Raw genomic sequence first — 23,878 nt, forward strand, 5'->3', positions numbered from 1 at the left:
CCTCGTGTGCCGTTCCGGCCTTCATAGGTGCTCGCTAACAGAACTTGCCCCTACAGTCTGTTACAGGCTACACGGGGGATCTTTGTCTTTTTCTGTGGTGGTGGTGGTGGTTGTGGAGGTTGCGGTGATGTTGCATGGGTATTTAAGTCATTTTTTAGATTGTAGGAGATGAGCGGTGACGTCGAGGTCGGCCTTGGTGGTGATGTTTTGGTGATGGTGGTGATGTTTTGGTGATGGTGGTGATGTTTTGGTGATGGTGGTCATGTTTTGGTGATGGTGGTGATGTTTTGGTGATGGTGGTGATGTTTTGGTGATGGTGGTCATGTTTTGGTGATGGTGGTCATGTTTTGGTGATGGTGGTGATGTTTTCGTGATGGTGGTGATGGCCGTCGCGGTGGCGTGGCGATGGTGATGATGGTAGTCACGATTGTGAGGATGTTGGTGGTCGTCACAGTGATGGTGGTGATGTTGGTGGTGATGATAGTCACGATTGTGAGGATGTTGGTGGTAGTCACAGTGATGGTGGTGATGTTGGTGGTGATGGTAGTGACGATGGCGAGGATGTTGGTGGTAGTTACGTTGATGGTGGTGATGGGAGTGGTGATGGTGGTGGTGATGATGGCGAGGGACGTGAGGGTCAAGGGTGTCACCCCGCCATGCCCTCTGCCCCCCCACCCCCACCACGGGGGATCGGGTGCTGGGGAGCACATCGAATGGGGGTCACGGGTGACGCATACACATAGCCACACAGACAAAGGCCCCCCATATAGCCTCTAATGGACTGTTAGGGCAAGTGCTTTTGGCGAGCATCTACATACAACCAGTGCCGGATGATCCTAGTAGCACAAGTAGCTACACGTGTAGTAGCTACTACACATGTAGTAGTAGCTACACGTGTAGTAGTTACACGTGTAGTAGCTACACACGTAGAAGCTACACGTGTAGTAGCTACATGCGTAGTAGCTACACGTGTAGTAGCTACTACACATGTAGTAGTAGCTACACGTGTAGTAGTTACACGTGTAGTAGCTACACACGTAGTAGCTACACGTGTAGTAGCTACATGCGTAGTAGCTACACGTGTAGTAACTACTACACATGTAGTAGTAGCTACGGGCCCCGCACTTTCAAGGGCCTCGCGCTAAATGCTTTCAAGCTATCAATTCGGGTTCAGTGATTCTGCACTTGCTCTATTACTATAGTACTATACCGCCTTCAACTGTTATGAACGACTGGGTGTTTAAGGTTAGCGATTTGTCGTATTATCTGGCTGTATACTCGTTGGTTCTTTCGGTAAAGTCACGTAGGTAGAAAAATAAAACAAAATAATATATCACGACGTTTCAATCGCAACACAAGCGGTCGTCCTCAGGCGGAACAAATAATCCAGCAGTGGAACTGCTGAACGAGCGAGATATCTGGCTGTATAGCAAATAAAAAAATACAATCACTTTACTATGCAAGTAAAAATTGGGTCGCCGGGTTCGTAGCGCAGCGCGCGAACCGCTGCACCACCGCTCCCCACTATAAACACACACACACACAGATCCTCCTTATAGCCTTGAACAGGCTGTTGGGGCAAGTGCTGTGAGCGAGAGTAGCACGTCTGAAGGACGGCACGGCACACGAGGGAATTGGTGGCCAACACCACGCTCGGCCGCCTTTGTCTCCCCGGTGGGTGTCGTTTGATCAGCCGTGATAAACAGGGCGAGGAATGGACTCGGCGTCACCACGAAGCGGAGAGAGATGACGATGGTGATGATGATGACGATGTTATGATGATTGTGTTGTTGTTCAATAGTATTATGACAGTGATGATGACGACGATGAATATGATGCTGTTGATGCTGCTGCTGATGATGATGGCTACTATGATGGTGTTGCTACTGCTGATGACAACACTGCTGATGATATCTTAATTTTATCTTAATTTTAGAACTTTCGTGACTGCAGGAATTATTATTTGTTATTTGTTTATTATTTGTTTCTTTCGGTTAAGTCACGTCTAAAGATAAAATAATAAATTAAATTAAATAATAATAAATTAAATAATAATAATTATTTAATTTAATTTATTATTTTATCTTTAGACGTGACTTAACCGAAAGAAACAAATAATAACTGCTGATGATGGCTACTATGATGGTGTTGCTACTGCTGATGACAACACTGCTGCTGCTTACGACATTGATGGCCACACCTGGGCTCAGTGAAGATGCAGTGGTGTCATCCCCAGCAATGCCGCTGCTGCCGTGTTGGTGATTATAGTTTATCATTATATCTGGGGATTTGTAGTTGGTGATTATAGTTGGTGATTATAGTTGACCGCATCTCTGTAACCCCTCTTTCCCACCACCACCTTTCATCCCCTCGTCCCCTGCAGGCCGCTGCAGGTGCGATCGGGGTTCCTGGATCTTGAGTTCGCGATGGAATCATCGTCAGTGGGCCACCGCGCCGGCATCCAGCCTCCATCCACTTGATCCCCCTCGATCCTGTCGACTCCCTCCCCCACCCCGTCCCCGACGCCGCCTTGATCCCCGCGTCCAGCGGGGCCGCCCAGCGTGAGATGAGACACGGGACGAAGCGAGAAGACACGCGGGGGGGAGACTCGGGGAGAGGCTACGCGGCTGGGCGCGGCCAGAGTGTCTCACGCACGGGATGAGGACCCGTCACCACCACCAGCAGCAGCAGCAGCACCCGCCGTGTCATCGTCGTCGTCGCCATCGCCCCGTGTCCACGCTGTGGCCACGGTCATCGCCATCATCACCGACATCGTCGTCCTCGTCATCAACCCATCGCTGTCGCTCTCTCCAGGTTTCCCTTTCATTCCATCTTTCATCGTTGGCTCTTTCATTTCCGCCTGGCTGGAGACGAAGAGGTGGAGCAGTAGGCGGAGGAGGAGGTGGTGTAAGAAAAACGGGGATTTGGCGGTGACAGCGGTAAGGGCCGAAGAGTGAAGCAGGGAATTCTGCGGCCTCGTTTATTTATTCCTTTTGTTGTTGCTGCTCCCAGAGTTCCACTGTTCATAGACCGCACCGTGGACTCGGCCTCGCCTCCATCCATCCACCCACCCACCGCTCAACCCTGCCTGCTCGTTGAAACGTGGTTCGTCATCCCGGTCCCGAGTGCAGTCTTCCGCCGCTCCAACTCGCGGGCCCTGTCAACTTCGTTCAGCAGACTTCTCGGCGTCGACAAGAGGCAGGCCCACGGATACGCAGGCGGGCGGTCACACGGACCCGGACGCAGAGAGGCGGAGAGGGGCCGATTCACCAAAGTCCATCGAGGCCACAGGAAGGATTCAGGGTCACAGCGACCCGCCACCCAAACTCGCCCAGCAGACGCACGCAGAAGGGGATGGACAGGCGGACGCACGCGTTCTGATTAGAATCCTATTCAAGTGTTGTGCTTTCCACCTATTTGACGTTGCTATTTCACCCTTCATTCATAACCCACTCCCACCCACCCTCAAATCCACCCACCGCTCACCACCAGCCCCGCACGGGACTTGGGGGTGTGGACTGATCCTCGGAGACCCGCAATGGCCAACAGCTCCGTCGACTACAAAGCCAAGGGGGCGCGCGCCCCCCAACCGGGCCCCCTTGGCCAAGACGGCGGCGGCGGGGGGGGCCGTGGCGCGGGGCGGGCTGGGGGTCCCGCGCCCCCCACCGCCGCTATGGAGCAGGACGCCGAGGGGGGGTTCGGGGTGACCGTGCGCGAGCTGCGCGACCTCATGGAGATGCGGGGGGCCGAGGCGATGGCCCACATGGCCGAGAGATACGGGAGCAGCGGAGCCGGGGGTGGAGCGGGGGACGCGGTCGCGGGGATGTGTCGCCGGCTCCGGACCTCGCCCGTGGACGGTGAGGATGGTGATGGTCATGGTTATGGTGGTGGTGATGGTGGTGATGGTGGTGATGGTGATAGTGGTTAGTGGTGAAGGTGATGATGGTAATGGTGGTGATGGTGGTGATGGTGATGGTGGTATTTGGTGATGGTGGTGGTGATGGTGGTGATGACAACGCTCACAACAACGAGTGGAGCGCCGGGCGACTAAAACACAGCCAATTGGCATGTTTGGCACAGTAAGGGCACGGGTGGTGCATCTCCTAGTCATCTCAGTCAGTCAACCCATGGCACCTGCCGGGTCTGTCCCATGACCTCTTGTCACCAGCGAGCCTTCGACACTTCACGTGGCCGCAAAGTGCACCTGGCCTGGCACAGGTGCCATGCTGACGTCACCGTCACTTAGTAGCCAATGGCGTGTATAGGTATTGGACGTGGTGCTGCTGATGGTGACGGGGCTGACAGCGGCGGTGGTGTTGATGGTGAGCGGTAGCGCGACGGTTCGTGCGCTGCGCTGCGAACCCGGCCACTCGAGTTCGATTCCCGATTACGGCCAACAACCAGTGACGATTATCTGAACTCGTCCTGGGCCTCCCCTAGGTCGACTCAGCCTCAGATGAGTACCTGGTGCGGTGTGTAAACACCGCCACTGGGGAGACAAAGGCGGCCGGGCGTGGTGTTGGCCACTCACCCCTCTTGAGTGCCGTGCCGGCTTTCACAGGTGGCTACTCGCTCACAGCATTTTTCCCAACAGTCTGTAAAGGCTACACGGGGGGGGGGAGTCTTATATGCATGTCAATGTCTCTCTACGTGTCTCTGTGTGCATCTCTATGGGTTTACTATGAGGCCCATAGCTAGACGGGGGTGGGGTGGTCGGGTGGCGGAGGGTGCACGGCTACACAATCGCACCACCGTGGCTCGCGCCTTCAATGGTGTGAGAAACCGCAAGACGGTCACTCCATCGACCGATGAAGCGTTAGTGACCCCCCCTCTTCGCCCCCCTCCCTCCCTCTTCGCCCCCCCCTCCCCCCAGGCGTGTCGGGTGACGAGGAGGACCTGGCGCGGAGGCGTGCCGTCTTCGGGGAGAACCTCATCCCGCCCAAGAAGCCCAAGTCGTTCCTGGCGCTCGTGTGGGAGGCGCTGCAGGACGTGACGCTCATCATCCTGGAGGTGGCGGCCCTCGTCTCGCTGGGACTCTCCTTCTACCAGCCGCCCGGCTCCGACAGCGACGGTGGGCACACTCCTCGCGCCCGGCCGCAGTCGTCGCAATGAGCACCATTGAGCTGGTGGTGTGGATAAGGCTGAGCCATTGCGGCTGGGATATAGTGTCAGGGTGAGTGTCAGGGTGAGTGACAGGGTGAGTGACAGGGTGAGTGACAGGGTGAGTGACAGGGTGAGTGGTGAGTGACAGGGTGAGTGACAGGGTGAGTGACAGGGTGAGTGCCTTTTGGCGTCATCTGGTCTAGCACCAATTGAGACTAGGCTCTAAAGAAAGCTGTCTCTGGTGTGGACCAATCAGTTTCAAGGACAATGCATATATTAGCAGAGTGTGTTTTTTGTTGGCATTTTGACTGCAAGTATTGTGGTTAATGCAGACATGAATCCTCCTAAAAAGGATTCAGTTTTGTTGCCAGTAAAAAGGGGGAAAACCCCTATTATTAGTATCAGGGTTATTAACAGGGCTATGGTGTCGGGGTTAGTGACACGGCTATGGTGTCAGGGTCAGTGGCAGCAGCAAGGCTGACCAATTAAAACGGACACGTGGCTTCAGACGCGTCACGTGGCCCTGCCCCATTGAGTGATCGATCTATTTGCGGCGCTCACAGCGGAGTCGGCAACGGCACGAGACAAGAAAACACGGCGTGTACAAAGACAAAGGTCCCCCGCATGGCCTCAATGGACTGTTGGGCCAAGTGTCGTTAGCGAGCGCCTATGAAGGCCAGCACACGCGGGGAGATGGGGGGGGTGGCCGATGCACCGCACCCGACCTCCTGACGTTCACAGACACCGCACCAATGACTCATTTAAGGCCGAGTCTATCTAGGGGAGGCACGGTTCACTGCCCGGGCAGGGGAACTCCTCCACTCTCTCCGCGCGTGCCCAGTGGCTCGTGGGGAGAGTGTGGCGGTCGGTGGGGGGGGGGGGGGGTTGGTGGGGCTGGTGCCAAGCCCCCACCACCCACACCCCCACCATCTCTGCGTGGCTCACAAAGACAAAGATCCCCCGTATAGCCTTTTCACAGACCGTTGGGGCAAGTGCTGTTCGCGAGCATCAACGACGTCCGCCACTGTGGAAACACGTGGCCGGCGGGCGGGCGGCCAACACAAACCACTGCCGGGCCGCCTTTGTCTCACCGGTGCTGACGAGTGCGCATTTTTTTTGACGGGGGCCGAGTAGACCTTTGGGGAAGGTCCCTGAGCAGTCGAAACACTTCGCCGTGACCGTCGTCGATTCTGAGCGGGCCGTCGCAACTCGGTGTGGGGGGGAGGTGTTCGTCGCATCTCGTCGCGCGGCGCGAACCACTGCGCCACCGCTCCCCCCCCCCAACACGCGCACGGGTTTTTGTTGTTGTGTGGTGTGTGGTGTGTCTGGGGCCGACCAGCGCCGCGACTGTTGCAGCGCCATGTGGCGCTATTCTTAGCGGGGCTGGCAGACGGCTGTTGCCACTGCTGTAGAATAAACAGCGGCGACGCGCGCACAAGACAAAGGACAGGAAGATTCCCCCCGTGTAGCCTGTAACAGGCTGTCGGGGCAAGTGCTGTTAGCGAGCACCCACGAAAGCCGGCACGGCGCATGAGAGGGTGGGTGACCAGCCCCGCGCCCGGCCGCCTTTGTCTCCCCAATGGCGATGTTTACACACCGCACCTGGGTACTCGTTTGAGGCCGAGTCGACCTAGGGGAGGCCCAGCACCGGCTCAGGTAATCGTCACCGGTGTTGGCCGTGAGCGCGAATCGAACCCGGGTCGCCGGGTTCGTAGCGCAGCGTAGCGCTAACCGCTACACCACCGCGCCCCCCCACAGACGCAGTGGCACAGACACGGGCTCCTCCCCCGTGGTTGTCGCCTGTCACCGGCTGTTGGGGAACGTGCAGTTAGCGAGCACCTAATAAGGCCCTCGCCGGAGGGTCCTCCCGCGTTTTAGCAGCGGGGGGAGGGGGCGATGATTGCCTTTCATGTTGCTACTGCTGTGCGGTGTAGCCCCAAGGAATCCCACAGAATCCCACGGAATCCCACACAATCCCACGGAATCCCACGGAATCCCACACAATCCCACGGAATCCCACGGAAGGTGACTTGCGGTGTAAGTCTTGCACATTTTGCCAAAGTCTGGACCATGACGCCGCCACGCGACGGGCTGCCTCTTGCGAACGACGGCGTCACGGGCGTCTTTGGCGTCCGCCGTGATCACTGCTCCCGGGAAAGCCAGGGCAGGCTAGTGCTGGGGTCTGTAGCATATGTTATAAATGGGCCCGAAATAAATAAATACTTAAATATTTAAACACATTTTTACTTGCATAGCAAAATTTTATTTTTTTCATTTGCTATACAGCCAGATAATACGACAAATCGCTAACCTTAAACACCCAGTCGTTCATAAAAGTTGAAGGCGGTATAGTACTATAGCAATAGAGCGAGTGCAGAATCACTGAACCCGAATTGATGGCTTGAAAGCATTCAGCGCGGGGGCCCTTGAAAGTGCGGGGCCCGTAGCATTATGCAGCTGCTTTTGCTATGCGGATCATCCGGCACTGGGGCAGGAACGAACCGGAATTTTGTGGCACTCTCAAGCAGAGGAGCTGGAGCTGGAATGAGACCCAGGGATTGCCGGGTCCGGGGTGGTCGTGCGTTGCGTGCGCGCACTCGTGGGGACTGTGCAGGAGTCTCCACGCGGGGGAGATATTCTTAGATGAAAGGAAATCTCTGCTCCAGGAACACGGTGTCTTCTGAAACAGCAGCAGGCGGAACACGACACACACACATGCGAGCGTACAGGACACCCACACACGGACACACACACGGGCAAAACAAAGACAAAGATCCCCCCCCCCCGTGTAGCCTTAACAGACTGTAGGGGCAAGTGCTGCTAGCGAGCACCTATGAAGACCGGCACGGCGAACGAGGGGGTGGGAGGCCAGCACCACGCCCGGCCGCCTTTGTCTCCCCCAGTGGCTATGTTTACTCACCGCACCAGGTAATCATTTGAGGCCGAGTCGACCTAGGGGAGGCCCAGGATCCGGTTCAGATGCTCACTAACAGCACTTGCTGTTAGGGAGCATCTGTAAAGGCTATACGGGGGGGTCTTTGTGTATGCGTGAGTGTATACCTGTGTGTGTCTGTGTGTGTATGCGTGAGTGTATACGTATGTGTGTGTATGCGTGAGTGTGTGTGTCTGTGTGTGTATGCGTGCTTGTATACGTGTGTGTGTGTATGCGTGTGTGTGTGTCTGTGTGTACGCGTGGGCAGCTGCGCGCCGTGCATGTTAAGGCGCTCCGTGTCCTAGATGAAGTCGGGAAATAAAAAATTTAACGATCCCCATAGCCACGAGCGGCAGCAGCAGTAGCAGCAGCAGACACTGCTAGAGGGGGGAGTGTGGGGGGGGGATGCAGGGATTCCATATTGAGGGTAGAGGGAAGGAGGGCGCTAAGGGATTGAATAATTAATTGGTAGTTGGATGGATGGATAAAAGATAAAACGGTGGATGGGCTGATTGAGTGATGTTGACAGGGATCAAGCGATGGGATGATGGAGTGATTGGTGGAATTGGTTTAGGGATGGATGGAGTGATTGAAGGAGTGATGTTTGGAGTGACAGATAGCGTGATGGATGAATGGAGGGAGTGTTGCGTGCAGTGATGGGAGTGGTGGATTGATGTGTCGGAGCCCGGGATGGGGTTGTACCATTATTGACCAACGCAAAAAAACTACTCGAAAGTGACCGTGTCCTCTCGGCCAACCTCGCGTCCCTTCACCTCTTGACCCCTTGACCCCCCACCCCCTCCTTCGTTGACCCCCCACCCTCACACCGTGCAGCGTGCGGGCTCGCCGGGGGCGGCGCGGAGGACGAGGGGGAGGCGACGGCCGGCTGGATCGAGGGAGCGGCCATTCTCCTGTCGGTGGCGTGCGTGGTGCTCGTCACGGCGTTCAACGACTGGAGCAAGGAGCGACAGTTCCGCGGACTCCAGAATCGCATCGAGCAGGAGCAGAAGTTCTCGGTCATCCGCGGCGGGCAGCTGCTTCAGCTCCCCGTGGCGGCCATCGTGGTGGGCGACATCGCCCAGGTCAAATACGGTACGAGGGTCAGATGCAGTAAAGGGGCTCGAACACGGTGCGGGGGTTGAATGTGGAATTGGAGGCGACATTCGTGGCTCTGCTGAGATGCTAAAGTAGGGCACAGATTATGACGACGACAATGATCGTGATGCATTCGGTGACAATGATGACAAGGACCACGACGACGATGATGATGGCAGCGCTGCTTGACCGTGCAGGTGACCTGCTGCCCGCGGACGGGGTGCTCATCCAGAGCAACGACCTCAAGGTGGACGAGAGCTCCCTAACCGGGGAGTCCGACCAGGTGCGCAAAGCCATCGACAGGGACCCCAACCTTCTCTCAGGTCAGGGGTCACACACACACACACCGACACACACACACACACGGACACGGACAAAAAACAAAGACAAAGATCCCCCGTATAGACTTAAGAGACTGTTGGGGCAAGTGCTGTTAGTGAGATATCTATGCAGGCCGTCACGGCATACAAGGGCGTGAGTGGCCAACACCACGCGCGGCCGCCTTTGTCTCCCCAGTGGCGATGTTTACGCATCGCACCGGGTACTCTTATGAGGCTGAGTCGAGCTAGGGGATGCCCAGGACCGGTTCAGATAATCGTCACTGGTGTTGGCCGTGAGCGGGAATTGAACTTGGGCCGCCTGGTTCGTAGCGCAGCGCCCTAACCGCTACACTACCACTACCCACGGACACACACACCCACTGACTCAAATGTAATGACGACTTGCCACACTTCTCTTGAGATGGCACTTTATTGAAGACACGTTCACTTGACATCAGGCGGAGACCCCCACTGCAACAGCCCCGAGCCTCCTGCGCATCTCCCCCTTTTATACCGACACGAGGCCACGCCCCCCTTCCCGAACCTTCTCGCTGACTCTGGACGCTCGCTCCACCGGCAGACTCCACCGTCACGTGACCAGGCTCCCTACTCGAACATTCCCGTAGCCATCAGTCCCTTCGCACTCACAGCTGACTCCTCTGTCATTACCTCCCGTGGCCACTAGTCCATTCGCACTGCAGGCTGACTCCCCTGTCATTACCTCCCGTGGCCACTAGTCCCTTCGCACTCACAGCTGACTCCCCTGTCATTACCTCCCGTGGCCACTAGTCCATTCGCACTGCAGGCTGACTCTCCTGTCATTACCTCCCGTGGCCACTAGTGACCTCACACCGTATGCAGGTTCTATTGTCATTGCACAAAGTCACACGGACACACACACACACATTCATAGATATACGCACATATCACAAATGCATAGACGTGCCAAAATACACGGCCGCACGCAAGGGCACATGCATGAACGTGTGTCCACACACACACAGTACGCGTAGACACATTGATAAAGATCCCCCATATAGCCTTTAACAGACTGTAGGGGCAAGTGCTGTCCGCGAGCACCGAAAAAAGCCGAGGGGATGGGTGGCTAACACCGCCAGGTCCGCCTTTGTCTCCCCAGTGATTACCATATATTATATATTCTGTATGTATACACTGAACGAGGTAATCATTTGAGGCTGGGTTTACCTAGGAGAGGCCCAGTACCCGCTTAGATAATCGTCATTGTTGTTGACCGTGAGCGGGAATCGAACCCGGTTACCGGTTTCGTAGCACTGCGTGCAAACCACTGCACTACCGCTACCCACAGCATTGGCACCACCAACACCAACCACCCTGCTCATACTCCTCCTCATCCTCCTCCTCCTCTTCATCCTCCTCCTCTTCATCCTCCTCATCCTCATCCTCGTCGCCCCCCTCCTCCCCCCGTGCGGCGCTGCGGCTGCAGGCACGCACGTGATGGAGGGCTCGGGGAAGATGGTGGTGACGGCCGTGGGCGTCAACTCCCAGACGGGCATCATCTTCACGCTGCTCGGGGCGGGCGACGTGGAGGAGGAGGAGCGGCGCGACAAGAAAGGTGGGCGGCACTGTGATGGTGGCGGTAGCCGTCGTCGCAGTCGTCACCGTCATCGTCGTCACCTTCGTCACCGTCATCGTCGTTATCATCGTCACCTTCGTCATCACCGTCATCATCGTCACCGCCATCGTCTCCGTCCTCGTCACCATCATCGTCAGGACGACCCTCTGTGCTCCCAGGAGAGCCTCACTCAGTCTCTGGTAGCAGTCCCACAACTACCAATCACAACCACTAACTACTAACCACAATTACTAACTACGAACCACTAACTACTAACCACAATCACTAACTACCAACCGCAACCATTAAGCACCAGCCGCAACCATTAACTACCGACCACAACCACTAACTAGCAACAACCAACCACAACCACAAACTATCAACCACAACCACGATATCACCAACCACAAACTTCCAACGGGCGTTGTTGACCGGAATCCGTTTTGAGAATCGGTTCGCGGTGCCGGCAGTCGTGAACCGGCGATCGATTCCAGTGGCACGCGAGGAGCGAGGGCACCGCAAAGCGCACGGCGGCAGGCCCAAGTCACCGCACGCCGCACATCATTCCATACCCTAACGTCTCAAAACGAAGGTACAGGCGCAGCCCTGCAATTGCTCTCCGGCTCCACTGTTGGCTGAAGGGCGGTAGGGGTGGGGGTTGGGGCTCTGCTAGACGAAAGCGGATGTTCGCTCCACTCGTCCACGTATGGGAAGAGGTGGGCATTACCCACGTTTTAGCCCACCACTTCCCCCCCACACACACACACGCGACGTGCCCATTGCCTGACTGTGGTGGAAGTCGTTCGCTGCCGCTTCAGGGTTGGACATTGGACAGAGGCAGCGGAGGGGGCGGGGTGGCGGGGAGGGCGGGGGGGATTGCGGGGTTTAGGAAACTCGCCCTGTATTGCTTCAACTGCTGTGCCGGGAGATGGATTCGAGCGGGTGGATCAACCCGCACAAGCCGCTGCGTCCGTCACTCGATTCGCCCCCGAGGGTGCTGCTCAATGTGTTTTTTTTTGCCGACGAATCCCATCGGAGTTCACGGCCGTTGAGCTTCGTACGTGCACACGCACGTGGTGCGTGCGGGCAAGGGGGAGAAACTCAAAGCTGCACATGGAACCCGCTTGCTGTACCGCCATGCCATGGCCACTTCACAGCAGTTCTACGAGGAGGTTTGGGACTCTCACAAATCTCTGCGTGATCCACCAACCCTCGTCTCCAAAACACCCAAAGCTCTGTACAAATAGAGCCAATCTACTCGCTGCGCTGGCATATCCGTGTCTGGCTCATTTGCTTAGCTACACATCCTGGAGGTGGCCTGCTTGGTGTCTGCGAGATGAGAGACGCGGAGACCCTGGGTTCCAGTCTGCGTGTCTCTATCTGAGTCTGTGGGTCTCTCTCTCAACCCCGGGATCTCAGCACCCCCGATCTCTCAGGACAGCCACCTCCAGGTTTCTCAAGCGGAGCAAATGAGTGAGGCACCGCGACCGCGGAGATGGCAGCACAGCAAGTAGATCGAAATCCATCTGTTGGGTGGTCTCTGCCCCGTGAACGCGGAGGGCTTCCTCCGGGTTTCTTAGACCCCCCCCCTCCCGCACGCACGAGCGCCTCTATCACGCTCGTATTCACGGCGCCTTGGGCACGACGGCAACGCGATGGAGTTGTTGAGACTCCGGGAGGCTGTTCCGGGGTAAAGGAGCGGCATGGTGACGATCGTTCGCCTGCGGCTCAGCAGACGCAATGCGATCCGTCGCCTTTGTGTGTCCCTCGCTTGCTCACCATGTGCGTGTCTGTTCGGCTTATGCGTCTCATTGCCTGTGTGCATGCGTGTCCGTGTGCCCTTATGTGTGCGTGCGTTGAGCGGTGGTGTAGCGGTTAGCGCTGTGCTGTGCTACGAACCCGGCGAGCCGAGTTCGATTCCCGCTCACGGCCAACACCGGTGGCGATGATTTGAACCGGTCCTGGGCCTCCCCTAGGTCGACTTTGCCTCAAATGAGTACCTGGTGCGGTGTGTAAACATCGCCAGTGGGAAGACAAAGGCGGTCGGATGTGATGCTGGCCACCCATCCCCTCCTGTGCCGTTCCGGCCTTCATAGGTGCTCGCTAACAGCACTTGCCCCTACAGTCTGTTAAGGATATACGGGGGATCTTTGTCTTTGTGTCTCTGTGCGCGTGTGCTTCTCCCCCCACCTCGCTGACGTGTCCATGCCGCCTCCGCGTCATCGTCCTCGTCCCTCCACCTCCTCCGTCTATGCCTCCGTGCGACACACAAAGACGAGGAGGTCACTGAGAACCACCAGAGCAAAGGTAGCAACCGCCATCCCTCGCGTAACCTAGCAACAGCATCCGTTTCCTAGGAATAGCATGTGGTCCCTAGCAACACGACTTGGTCCCTAGCAACAGCATCCAGCCCCTAAAAATGACACGTGGACCCAAGCAGCAGCACATGGATCCTAGCAAAAGCACTTGACCCTAGCAACAGCACCTGTACCCTAGCAACAGCACATGGACCATAGCAACAGCACCTTGACCCTTGCAACAGGAGCTGGACGCTAGCAACAGCAGCTGGACCCTAGCAACAGCACCTTGACCCTAGCAACAACAGCTGGACCCTAGCAACAGGAGCTGAACGCTAGCAACAGCACCTTGACCCTAGCAACAGCAGCCCGACTCGAGCAACAGCACATGGATCCTAGCAACAGCAGCCGGACCCTAGCAACAGCAGCTGGACCCTAGCAACAGCAGCTGAACCCTAGCAACGGCACCTTGACCCTAGCAACAGCAGCTGGACCTTAGCAACATTAGCGGTTCCTTAGCAACAGCACATGGATCCCAGCAAGATGATATCGATGGCAAGGCCACTCGGAAGGGGAGGGGGGGTGGTAAAAGGCCCGAACCGCGGGCGTCTGTGGCAAGTGGCGGCCATGACGACAGCGCGGTGACGATGGCGGCCACGGCAGTTCTGACGCCTACGACGCCACCACTGCCGATGTTGACGAGGATGACGTGACGAGGATGACGTAACGAGGATGATGTTGACGAGGATGACGTGACGAGGATGACGTGACGAGGATGACGTGACGAGGTTGATGTTGACGAGGATGACGTGGACGAGGATGACATGGACGAAGTTGATTTTGATGATGATGTTGACGAGGATGATGATGATGACGTTGACGGGGATAACGTGGATGAGGATGATGTTGACGAGGATGATGTTGATGATGTTGACCAGGTTTATGTTTACGAGGTTGATGTTGACGAGGTTGATTTTGATGTAGACGAGGATGACGTTGACGGAGATCTGCGTTGGTCTGCACAGCCAAGGCGCAGGATGGGGTGGCGTCGGTGGAGATGCAGCCGCTGCGAGTGGGGGACGGGGGCGAGGCGGGCGACGCGGGCGAGGGGGGCGAGGGGGGCGACGCGGACGACGCCCGGGAGCGGAGGCCGGCGGCGCCGCCCAAGAAGGAGAAGTCGGTGCTGCAGGGGAAGCTCACCAAGCTCGCCGTGCAGATCGGCAAGGCCGGTGAGCGGCGCGGCGGAACGCTCCGCCGGGGTCACCCGGTCGCGTCGCCTGGAACCGCCGTCGTGCGATGCGGCTGGGGCGATGCGCTACGAACCCGGCCACCCGAGTTCGATTCCCGTCCATGGGCAACATCAGCGGCGATTGCAACCTGAACCCTCCTGGGCCTTCTCCAGGATCGACTCAGTCTTAAGTCCATAATCAACGTTTTTTGGGTTTAGATCGCGTTATTTATAAATGTGTCGTAACCTTCCACCACCCGACACAGCCAATCAGTAAAAAAGTGCCACGGGTGGTGGAGGGTTACGACACATTTATAAATAACGCGATCTAAACCCAAAAAACGTTGATTATGAATAATATTGGTCGCGAAAGCCTACGTGTTAATCAGTATTAAGTGTCTTCTTTAGTGTTCCTACGTTTATGCGTATGTTGAACATCTTTCGCACTGTACATAGCGAACCGTGCTAATCGGAGTTTCTCTGATCCACCTCCCACCCCGAACCCCCGTGACCCCCACCTCCCCGGCAGGTCTGGCGATGTCGTCGGTGACGGTGGTGATCCTGGTGCTCTACTTCGTGATCGACACGTTCTGGGTGCAGGGCCGGCCCTGGCTGGCCGAGTGCACGCCGGTCTACGTGCAGTACTTCGTCAAGTTCTTCATCATCGGCGTCACCGTGCTCGTCGTGGCCGTGCCCGAGGGGCTGCCCCTCGCCGTCACCATCGCCCTCGCCTACTCCGTCAAGGTGCATTGTGGGACGCGCATTAAAGGGGGGCGGCACTCGCGGTGAGGTGCATTGTGGGAGCCAGAGAGGTGGGGAGGCAGTTGTGACAGAAGTGCATTGTGGGAGAGGTGGGAGCGCAGGGGCTGCCCCTCGCTCGCTGTCACCATCTCCCTTTGCATGGTCCATCAAGGTGCATTGTGGGAAACGTACAGAGATCCGTACATACAGGTAGCGAGAGGTGGCGACGGCAAAGGGGAGGGGTTTCACTCAGCAGTGGATAGATCATGGCTGATGACGACGATGACGCTGATGCTGATGACGTAATATTTGTGTCGAGGGTCCGGCAAACCTTTCATGGCTGCGATGCTTTTTGCCAACGCGCGTGTCGTCTTTAAAAGTTGTGCGAGAGTTGTACCCGTTCGATGATGACGCCATCGTGACCTCATCACGTCTGCTCCGTGGCGCAGAAAATGATGAAGGACAACAACCTGGTGCGGCACCTGGACGCGTGCGAGACGATGGGCAACGCCACGGCCATCTGCTCCGACAAGACGGGCACGCTCACCACCAACCGCATGACGGTGGTGCAGGTGAACCTCGCTCACCACCAATCACCACCAACCACAGCAGTCAGCCAATAAACGACAACCACAACCACCGACCAATGACCACCAACCACAGCAGTCAGCCAATAAACGACAACCACAACCACCGACCAATGACCACCAACCACAGCAGTCAGCCAATAAACGCCAACCACAACCACCCACCAATCACCACCAACCACAGCAGTCAGCCAATAAACGCCAACCACAACCATCGACCAATCACAACAACCACAAAAGTCAGCCAATAAACGCCAACCACAACCACCGACCAATCACCACCAACCACAGCAGTCAGCCAATAAACACCAACCACAGCAGTCAGCCAATAAACGACAACCACAACCACCGACCAATGACCACCAACCACAGCAGTCAGCCAATAAACACCAACCACAACCACCGACCAAACCCCACCAACCACAACAGTCAGCCAATAAACGCCAACCACAACCACCGACCAATCACCACCAACCACAGCAGTCAGCCAATAAACACCAACCACAACCACCGACCAATCCCCACCAACCACAACAGTCAGCCAATAAACGCCAACCACAACCACCGACCAATCACCACCAACCACAGCAATCAGCCAATAAACACCAACCACCCACCAATCCCCACCAACCACAACAGTCAGCCAATAAACGCCAACCACAACCACCGACCAATCACCACCAACCACAGCAATCAGCCAATAAACACCAACCACCGACCAATCCCCACCAACCACAACAGTCAGCCAATAAACGCCAACCACAACCACCGACCAATCACCACCAACCACAGCAATCAGCCAATAAACACCAACCACCGACCAATCCCCACCAACCACAGCAGTCAGCCAATAAACGACAACCACAACAACCACCAACCAATCACCGCCGTCCAATTACCACCAACCACAACTACCGACCAATCACCAGCAACCACAACCACCGAGCGATAACCGCTGGCGTTGGCGGTGCGTGGTGCTGGCGGTGCGGTGCAGGCGTTTGTGGGCGGGGTTCTGCACCGCTCGGTGCCGGGCGTGGAGGCCCTGGCGCCGGCCACGCTGGACGCGCTCACCACCGGCATCGCCGTCAACTGCGCTTACACCACCAAGATCCTGGTGAGCACTCAACACCAACATCCTGGTGAGCGCTCACCACCAAGATCCTGGTGAGCACTCACACCAACACCCTGTCGGACACTCACCACCGAGATCCTGGTGAGCACTCACACCAACATCCTGTCGGACACTCACCACCAACATCCTGGTGAGCAACATCTAGACACTTGGAGCTGCCCGCATGCCTGCCCTCTCACCTCCTCACCACCGCCCGCTCTCTCCGTCTCCCCCTCTCCTCCCTCCTGCCCCATCTTCCGCTCCCCCCCCCCCCCCCACCGCTCCTCCTCGTGGCCGCCAGGCCCCGGAGAAGCCCGGCGGGCTGCCCCGGCACGTGGGCAACAAGACGGAGTGCTCGCTGCTGGGGCTGGCGCTGGCGCTGGGGCGAGACGCGCAGGCGGTGCGGCGGATCGTGCCGGAGGAGTCGCTCTTCAAGGTGTTCACCTTCAACTCGAGCCGCAAGTCCATGAGCACCGTGCTGCGCGCCGAGCACGTGGCCGCCGCCGCCCCCGCCGCCGCCGCCGCCGCCGGGCTCGTGGGGGGCGGCGTCGGTGCCGCGGCGCCGCCGATCTCGGGCTTCCGCGTCTTCACCAAGGGCGCCTCCGAGATCGTCCTGCGAAAGTGAGGGGCGGCCGGTGTGTGACGACGCGGTGCGGCGCGATGCTGCGGCGTTGTGATGGCGCGGTTGTGCGGCGCGTGGTTTTGCTGTGGGTGGTGCGATGTGATGTGCGGTGTGCTGTGATCTGCGCGGTGTGATGTGCGGTGCGTGGTGTGTGATGTGCGGTGTGTGGTGTGTGGTGTGCTGCGTGATGTGATGTGCGGTGTGTGGTGTGAAATGTGGTGTGGTGTGATGTGTGTGGTGTGCTGTGTGTGGTGTGATGTGTGTGGTGTGCTGTGTGTGGTGTGCTGTGTGGTGTGTGATGTGTGGTGTGTGGTGTGCTGTGTGTGGTGTGCTATGTGTGGTGTGATGTGTGTGGTGTGTGTGGTGTGTGCTGTGTGTGGTGTTCTGTGTGTGGTGTGCTGTGTGTGGTGTGCTGTGTGTGGTGTGTGCTGTGTGTGGTGTGATGTGTGTGCTGTGTGGTGTGTGATGTGTGGTGTGCTGTGTGTGGTGTGCTGTGTGTGGTGTGATGTGCGGTGTGTGGTGTGGTGTTTGTGGTGTGATGTGTGTGGTGTGCGGTGTGTGGTGTGCTGCGGGGTGATGCTTAGCTGACAATGGGGGTGCCCCTAGGCTAGACCACAAGGCAGCAGCAAAGCGACGCCCCAGGTCACTCCCATTGCCAGCTAGCCCTAGCGAAGGCCTCGCCCGGTTAAAACCAAACCCAGGCGCAAGCGCTCGGAGCCGGAGTCCCGTTCGGCGGACACGATCGCTGGCTCCACCGCCCCCCCACGCGCCTCCCAGGTGCTCGTGGGTCCTGAACGCGGCGGGGGAGGCGGCGCCGCTGCGAGCTCGCGAGCGCGACGCGCTCGTGCGCTCCGTGGTGGAGCCCATGGCGAGCGAGGGCCTGCGCACCATCTGCCTGGCGTTCCGCGACCTGCCCTCGGGCGGCGGCGGCGGCGGCGCCGACCCCAACTGGGAGGACGAGGGCGCCATCGTCGCCGACCTCACCTGCATCGCCGTCGTCGGCATCGAGGACCCCGTGCGGCCGGAGGTGAGGCGCGGAGGGAGAGGACGAGGAGGTTTAGGGGCGGGGGGGGGGGAGAGAGGGGGGGAGGATTTGAGGTTCGATCCACCTCGGCTTGCAGCGAGACCGGCAGAAGTGGGCGGTGTGGCCTGCACGGTGAGCGGTGCTGGCGGTCTGCTCTCGGCGGATCGGTTGGGGGATCAAAGCGGACATGGCGAGCAAATTGCATCTCCCCCCACGCCCGCACCTCGTGCTCCTTCTCCTCCTGCCCCCCCTCTCTCCCTGCCCCCTCTCCCCCTGCCCCCCTTCTCCCCCTGCCCCCCCTCTTCCCCTGCCCCCCCTCTCCCCCTGCCCCCCGCCCTCGCCAGGTGCCAGATGCGATCCGGAAGTGCCAGCGCGCGGGCATCACGGTGCGCATGGTGACGGGCGACAACATCAGCACGGCGCGCGCCATCGCCAGCAAGTGCGGCATCCTGACGCCCGGGGAGGACTTCCTGTGCATCGAGGGGAAGGAGTTCAACCGGCGAATCCGCAACGATAAGGGAGAGGCGAGCGCCCGCCCGCCCGCCCACTCGCTCGCTCACTCGCTCACTCACTCACCCGCTCACTCGCTCGCTCACTCGCTCACCCGCTCACCCACTCACTCACTCGCTCACTCACTCGCTCATTCACTCACTCACTCGCTCACCCGCTCACCCACTCACTCACTCACTCGCCCACTCACTCGCTCACTCACTCGCTCACCTGCTCACCCACTCACTCGCTCGCTCACCTACAAGCCGTCCTCATTGCTTCCGAGATTTGGCGAGTAGAAGGTGATGTCGTAGCTCGACGATCATGACGATGGAGGCGACGCGCTGCTGCAATTAGTCACTGACCCCACGTGATGACGCCGGGCTGGGGGATTTTCTGCACGTCGGCCGCCTCCACCACTACCTCCACCGCCACTACCACCACCACCACCACTCCCACCACTACCTCCACCACCGCCACCATCACCACCACCTCCACCCCCACCACCTCCACCGCCACTACCACCGCCACCACCACCCCCGCCACCACCGCCGCCACCAATGCCACCGCCACCACCGTCACCACCACCGCCACCACCACCACCACCGCCACCACCACCACCGCCGCCACCACCGCCACCACCGCTGCCACCACCACCACCGCCGCCACCGCCACCACCGCCACCACCGCTGCCACCACCGCTGCCACCACCACCACCACCGCCACCACTGCTCCTACCACTGCCGCCACCACCGCCACCACCGCCACCACCGCCACCGCGCGGCGTCGCGTCTAGTGACGGGAGCGTCGTGTGCTCCCCCACCCCCGCCCCCCACACTCCCCCCACCCCCTACCCTCCCCGTGTGCCATGGGACAGATAGAGCAGGAGAGAATCGACAAGATCTGGCCCAAGCTTCGAGTGCTTGCTCGCTCCTCCCCCACAGACAAACACACGCTCGTCAAAGGTGAGTGTCGCTCGCCCGCTCACTCACTCACTCATTCACTCGCTCACTCACTCGCTCACTCACTCACTCATTCACTCGCTCATTCACTCGCTCACTCACTCGTTCACTCACTCGCTCACTCACTCGCTCACTCACTCGTTCACTCACTCACTCACTCATTCACTCGCTCGCTCACTCACTCATTCACTCGCTCACTCACTCATTCACACGTGCATTCGGCAACATGCTGCACGCGATCTCCGACCTACGACCTTTGGAGATATTTTGTTCGTCTTTTTCCCCCGCTCAAATTGAACCGAGCTGCGGAGTCGGCGTCCGCATCGCGACGGAGAACCCCCGTCACGGGATCCTCGCTTGAGCGGCGCGCCACTCCCCGTGCGTCAGAGGACGGGCCCGCGGAAGCGGATAACGCAGAGCTACCTCCCGAGTTCCGGTCAGGTGCCCTCTGGTTGACGCAGTAGGGGGCAGCACTGTCCCACTCGCCCCGCCGGCGAGAGTAGCGACCGCCGCTGGAGCCGACGTTCTCACTCTCACAGCTGCAATTTGGCCTAAGCGAGTGGCGGCACCGGGACGAATGAGACCGGCATATCGGTGGCCCCCGGCCCTCGACCTGACAGCGAACGCTCGACCCCCCCGGGCACGCGCGAGGGCTGCGACCCCCCCCCCCCCCGTTAACCTTCGACCCTGCGTGCCCTGCGACCCGACCTCTCCGCGTGACCCCCCCCCCCCCGACGCCCCCCCCCAACCCGTGCTGACCCCCGTGGCGGCGTGGAACAGGGATCATCGACAGCACGGTGGGGCAGCGCCAGGTGGTGGCGGTGACGGGCGACGGCACCAACGACGGGCCCGCGCTCAAGAAGGCCGACGTCGGCTTCGCCATGGTGATGCCCCGCCGCCGCGCTCACCCACGCTCACCCACACTCACCCACGCTCACCCACGCTCACCCACAAGCCTCCACGCTCACCCACGTTCAACCACCCTCGCACGCGCTTACCCGTACTCACCCACACATGCTCGTGGCAAAACATGCAAACAGAAACGCTGAAACTGATTGGCCTACAGCGTTCTTCATGGCCTCGTCTCACCAGCGTTAGACGAGAGAACGCCTTTGGGCGTCAAAGGCAATGCATATATTATCACAGCATGTTTGTTTGCACGTTTTGCCACAAGCACGTGTGACTAATGGGGACTTGATGCCTTTCAAAAGGTATTTATTTGGGTGTTTGAACACTTAACACAACCATTGGAACCTCATTTGCCAGTAGCGAAATATGATAATTGTTTTTTTTACCCTTTTATCTGGCAACAAAACTGACACCTTTTTTGTGCGCCTTTTGGCGTCATCTGGTCCAACACCATGTGAGACTAGGCTCTAAAGAAAGCTGTCTCGGGTGTGGACCAATCAATTTCAAGGACAGTGCATACATTATCAGAGTTGTGTTTTTTTTGCATTCCGACTGCAGGTATTGTGGTCAATGCAAACATGACTCCTTGTAAAAAAGGTGTCAGTTTTGTTGCCAGAAAAAAGGGTAAAAAAAACAATTATCATCTTAACACAAGTCCTGTTTTATTTGCCAGAAAGGGTAAAACCTATTCTTAATTTTCATAATTTTTAAACTGACAAAAAGAGGTCCCATAGATCCCGCGCTCACCGCCACGTGACCGCGAGTAGCCACGTGGAGTGAGCCGAGTGAGAGTCGGGGGGGGGGGGGCGGGGGGGGGTGGGGGCCAAACGCCGTCCAGAGCGGCACTCCCCAGAGCTCCCTCCACGCCGGCGGGGCCTTTGCGCCGATGGCCCTGATGCCCCGGTCACCCCCGCAGGGCATCGCGGGCACGGACGTGGCCAAGGAGGCGTCGGACATCATCCTGACGGACGACAACTTCAGCTCCATCGTGAAGGCGGTGATGTGGGGCCGCAACGTCTACGACAGCATCTCCAAGTTCTTGCAGTTCCAGCTCACGGTCAACGTGGTGGCCGTCATCGTCGCCTTCACCGGCGCCTGCTTCACGCAGGTGGCGACGCGGCGCCGCACCGACGTCTCCCCCGTGACCTGGGACTCGGCTGTTACCTGTGACTCACCTGTATCTCACCTGCGATTAACCTTTGACCTGTATCTCACCTGTGACCTGGGACTCGGCTGTTACCTGTGACTCACCTGTGTCTCACCTGTGATTAACCTTTGACCTGTATCTCACCTGTGATCTGGGACTCAGCTGTTACCTGTGACTCATCTGTGACCTGGGATTCACCTGTTGCCTGTGCCTCACCCGTGACCTGGAACTCGGCTATTAACTCTATCTCACATGTGACCTGTGGCTCACCTGTATCTTACCTGTGATGAACCTGTCACCTGTATCTCACCTGTGACCTGGGACTCACCTGTTGCCTGTGCCTCACCCGTGACCTGGGACTCAGCTGTTACCTGTGACTCACCTGTATCTCACCTGCGATTAACCTTTGACCTGTATCTCACCTCTGACCCGTGTCTCACCTGCGATGATCTATCACTCACCTGGGACGAATCGGTCCGTGCAGGAGCTGCCAACTGCACGACAAACAGAAAACCCAAACTCCAGGCGGTGACGATGATGACGATGATAACAATGATGATGATCACGAAGATAATGACGATGATGACGACGACGATGATGACTTTGACGATGATGACGACGACGACGACAACAAGTGACACAACCGCTCGGGCGGGGGCCACGACCGCGAAACGCCACCGGAGGCTCACAGCCCGGCCCAGGAATTCACCATGGGCCGCCCTCGCGTCTCTCCGGCCTCTAACCCCCCGCCCCCCCCCCCCGCAACCTCCCGTCCACCGTCACCGCGGACCGCGCCGTGCAGGACTCCCCGCTCAAGGCCGTGCAGATGCTGTGGGTGAACCTCATCATGGACACGTTCGCGTCGCTGGCGCTCGCCACGGAGCCGCCCACCGAGGAGCTGCTGCTGCGCCGGCCGTATGGACGCAACAAGCCGCTCGTGTCGCTCACCATGACCAAGAACATCCTGGGCCACGCCATCTACCAGCTCACCGTCATCTTCACGCTGCTCTTCGCCGGTGGGCCTCGTGCAGGGAACCCGCGCGTGCGTCCGTGTGCGCGTGGCGTACCCGTGTGGAACCGGCGGTGCAATGGTTAGCGCGCTGCGCTGCGAATTCAGCGACCCAAGCCACCAACACACGCACAGCGGCGCCCACGCTGCTGTGCGTGTGTTGGTGGAGCGGACGGTCGCTCGAACTAGTTCTTTGATGTCCGCTTCCGCGAGCCATTCTCCGGGAGCACGAAGGGTGACTGCCGCTCGGGCGGTTGCCCTGAAATTTACACACGAGAACCTGGTGCTACGTGTGAACATCGCCACTGGGGAGACAAAGGCGGCCGGGCGTGGTGCTGGCCACCCCGACCACCTCGTGCGACGTGCCGGCCTTCGTAGGTGCTGCTCGTTAACCGCACTTGCCCCGACAGTCGGTTAAGGCTACGCGGGGGATCTCTGTCTTCGGTGCAGGTGAGCGGATTTTCGACGTGGACAGCGGGCGCAACGCTCCGCTGCACGCGCCGCCCTCGGAGCACTACACCATCATCTTCAACGCCTTCGTCATGATGCAGCTCTTCAACGAGATCAACGCGCGCAAGATCCACGGGGAGCGCAACGTCTTCCACGGAGTCTTCCGCAACCCCATCTTTTGCTCCATCGTCTTCGGAACCTTCGTCGTGCAGGTTCACTCCCCCCTCCTCCTCCTCCTAATCGCCCTCCTCCTCCTTC

The 23,878-nt window shown here is 58.5% G+C and overlaps 1 protein-coding gene across 1 annotated transcript in view; it reads left to right on the plus strand.

Annotated features, from left to right (window-relative positions):
• Positions 1 to 2,406: 2,406 nt before the first annotated feature.
• Positions 2,407 to 23,878, plus strand: part of LOC144732827 (plasma membrane calcium-transporting ATPase 3-like) — a 30,303-nt gene continuing 8,831 nt past the window's right edge. The window contains 20 exon segments of the mRNA XM_078614442.1: positions 2,407 to 3,857; positions 4,874 to 5,071; positions 8,870 to 9,127; positions 9,328 to 9,453; positions 10,916 to 11,056; positions 13,319 to 13,351; positions 14,367 to 14,413; positions 14,450 to 14,570; positions 15,099 to 15,313; positions 15,760 to 15,882; positions 16,892 to 17,011; positions 17,310 to 17,493; positions 17,572 to 17,629; positions 18,408 to 18,657; positions 18,999 to 19,178; positions 20,021 to 20,108; positions 20,886 to 20,989; positions 21,931 to 22,122; positions 22,964 to 23,177; positions 23,621 to 23,832. Coding sequence (XP_078470568.1) covers positions 3,539 to 3,857; positions 4,874 to 5,071; positions 8,870 to 9,127; positions 9,328 to 9,453; positions 10,916 to 11,056; positions 13,319 to 13,351; positions 14,367 to 14,413; positions 14,450 to 14,570; positions 15,099 to 15,313; positions 15,760 to 15,882; positions 16,892 to 17,011; positions 17,310 to 17,493; positions 17,572 to 17,629; positions 18,408 to 18,657; positions 18,999 to 19,178; positions 20,021 to 20,108; positions 20,886 to 20,989; positions 21,931 to 22,122; positions 22,964 to 23,177; positions 23,621 to 23,832 — 3,183 coding nt within the window. The 5' untranslated portion in view covers positions 2,407 to 3,538.

The sequence above is a fragment of the Lampetra planeri genome, chromosome 44 (genome assembly GCF_965212315.1).
Source record: "Lampetra planeri chromosome 44, kcLamPlan1.2.h2, whole genome shotgun sequence".
Classification (NCBI taxonomy): Eukaryota; Metazoa; Chordata; class Hyperoartia; order Petromyzontiformes; family Petromyzontidae; genus Lampetra; species Lampetra planeri.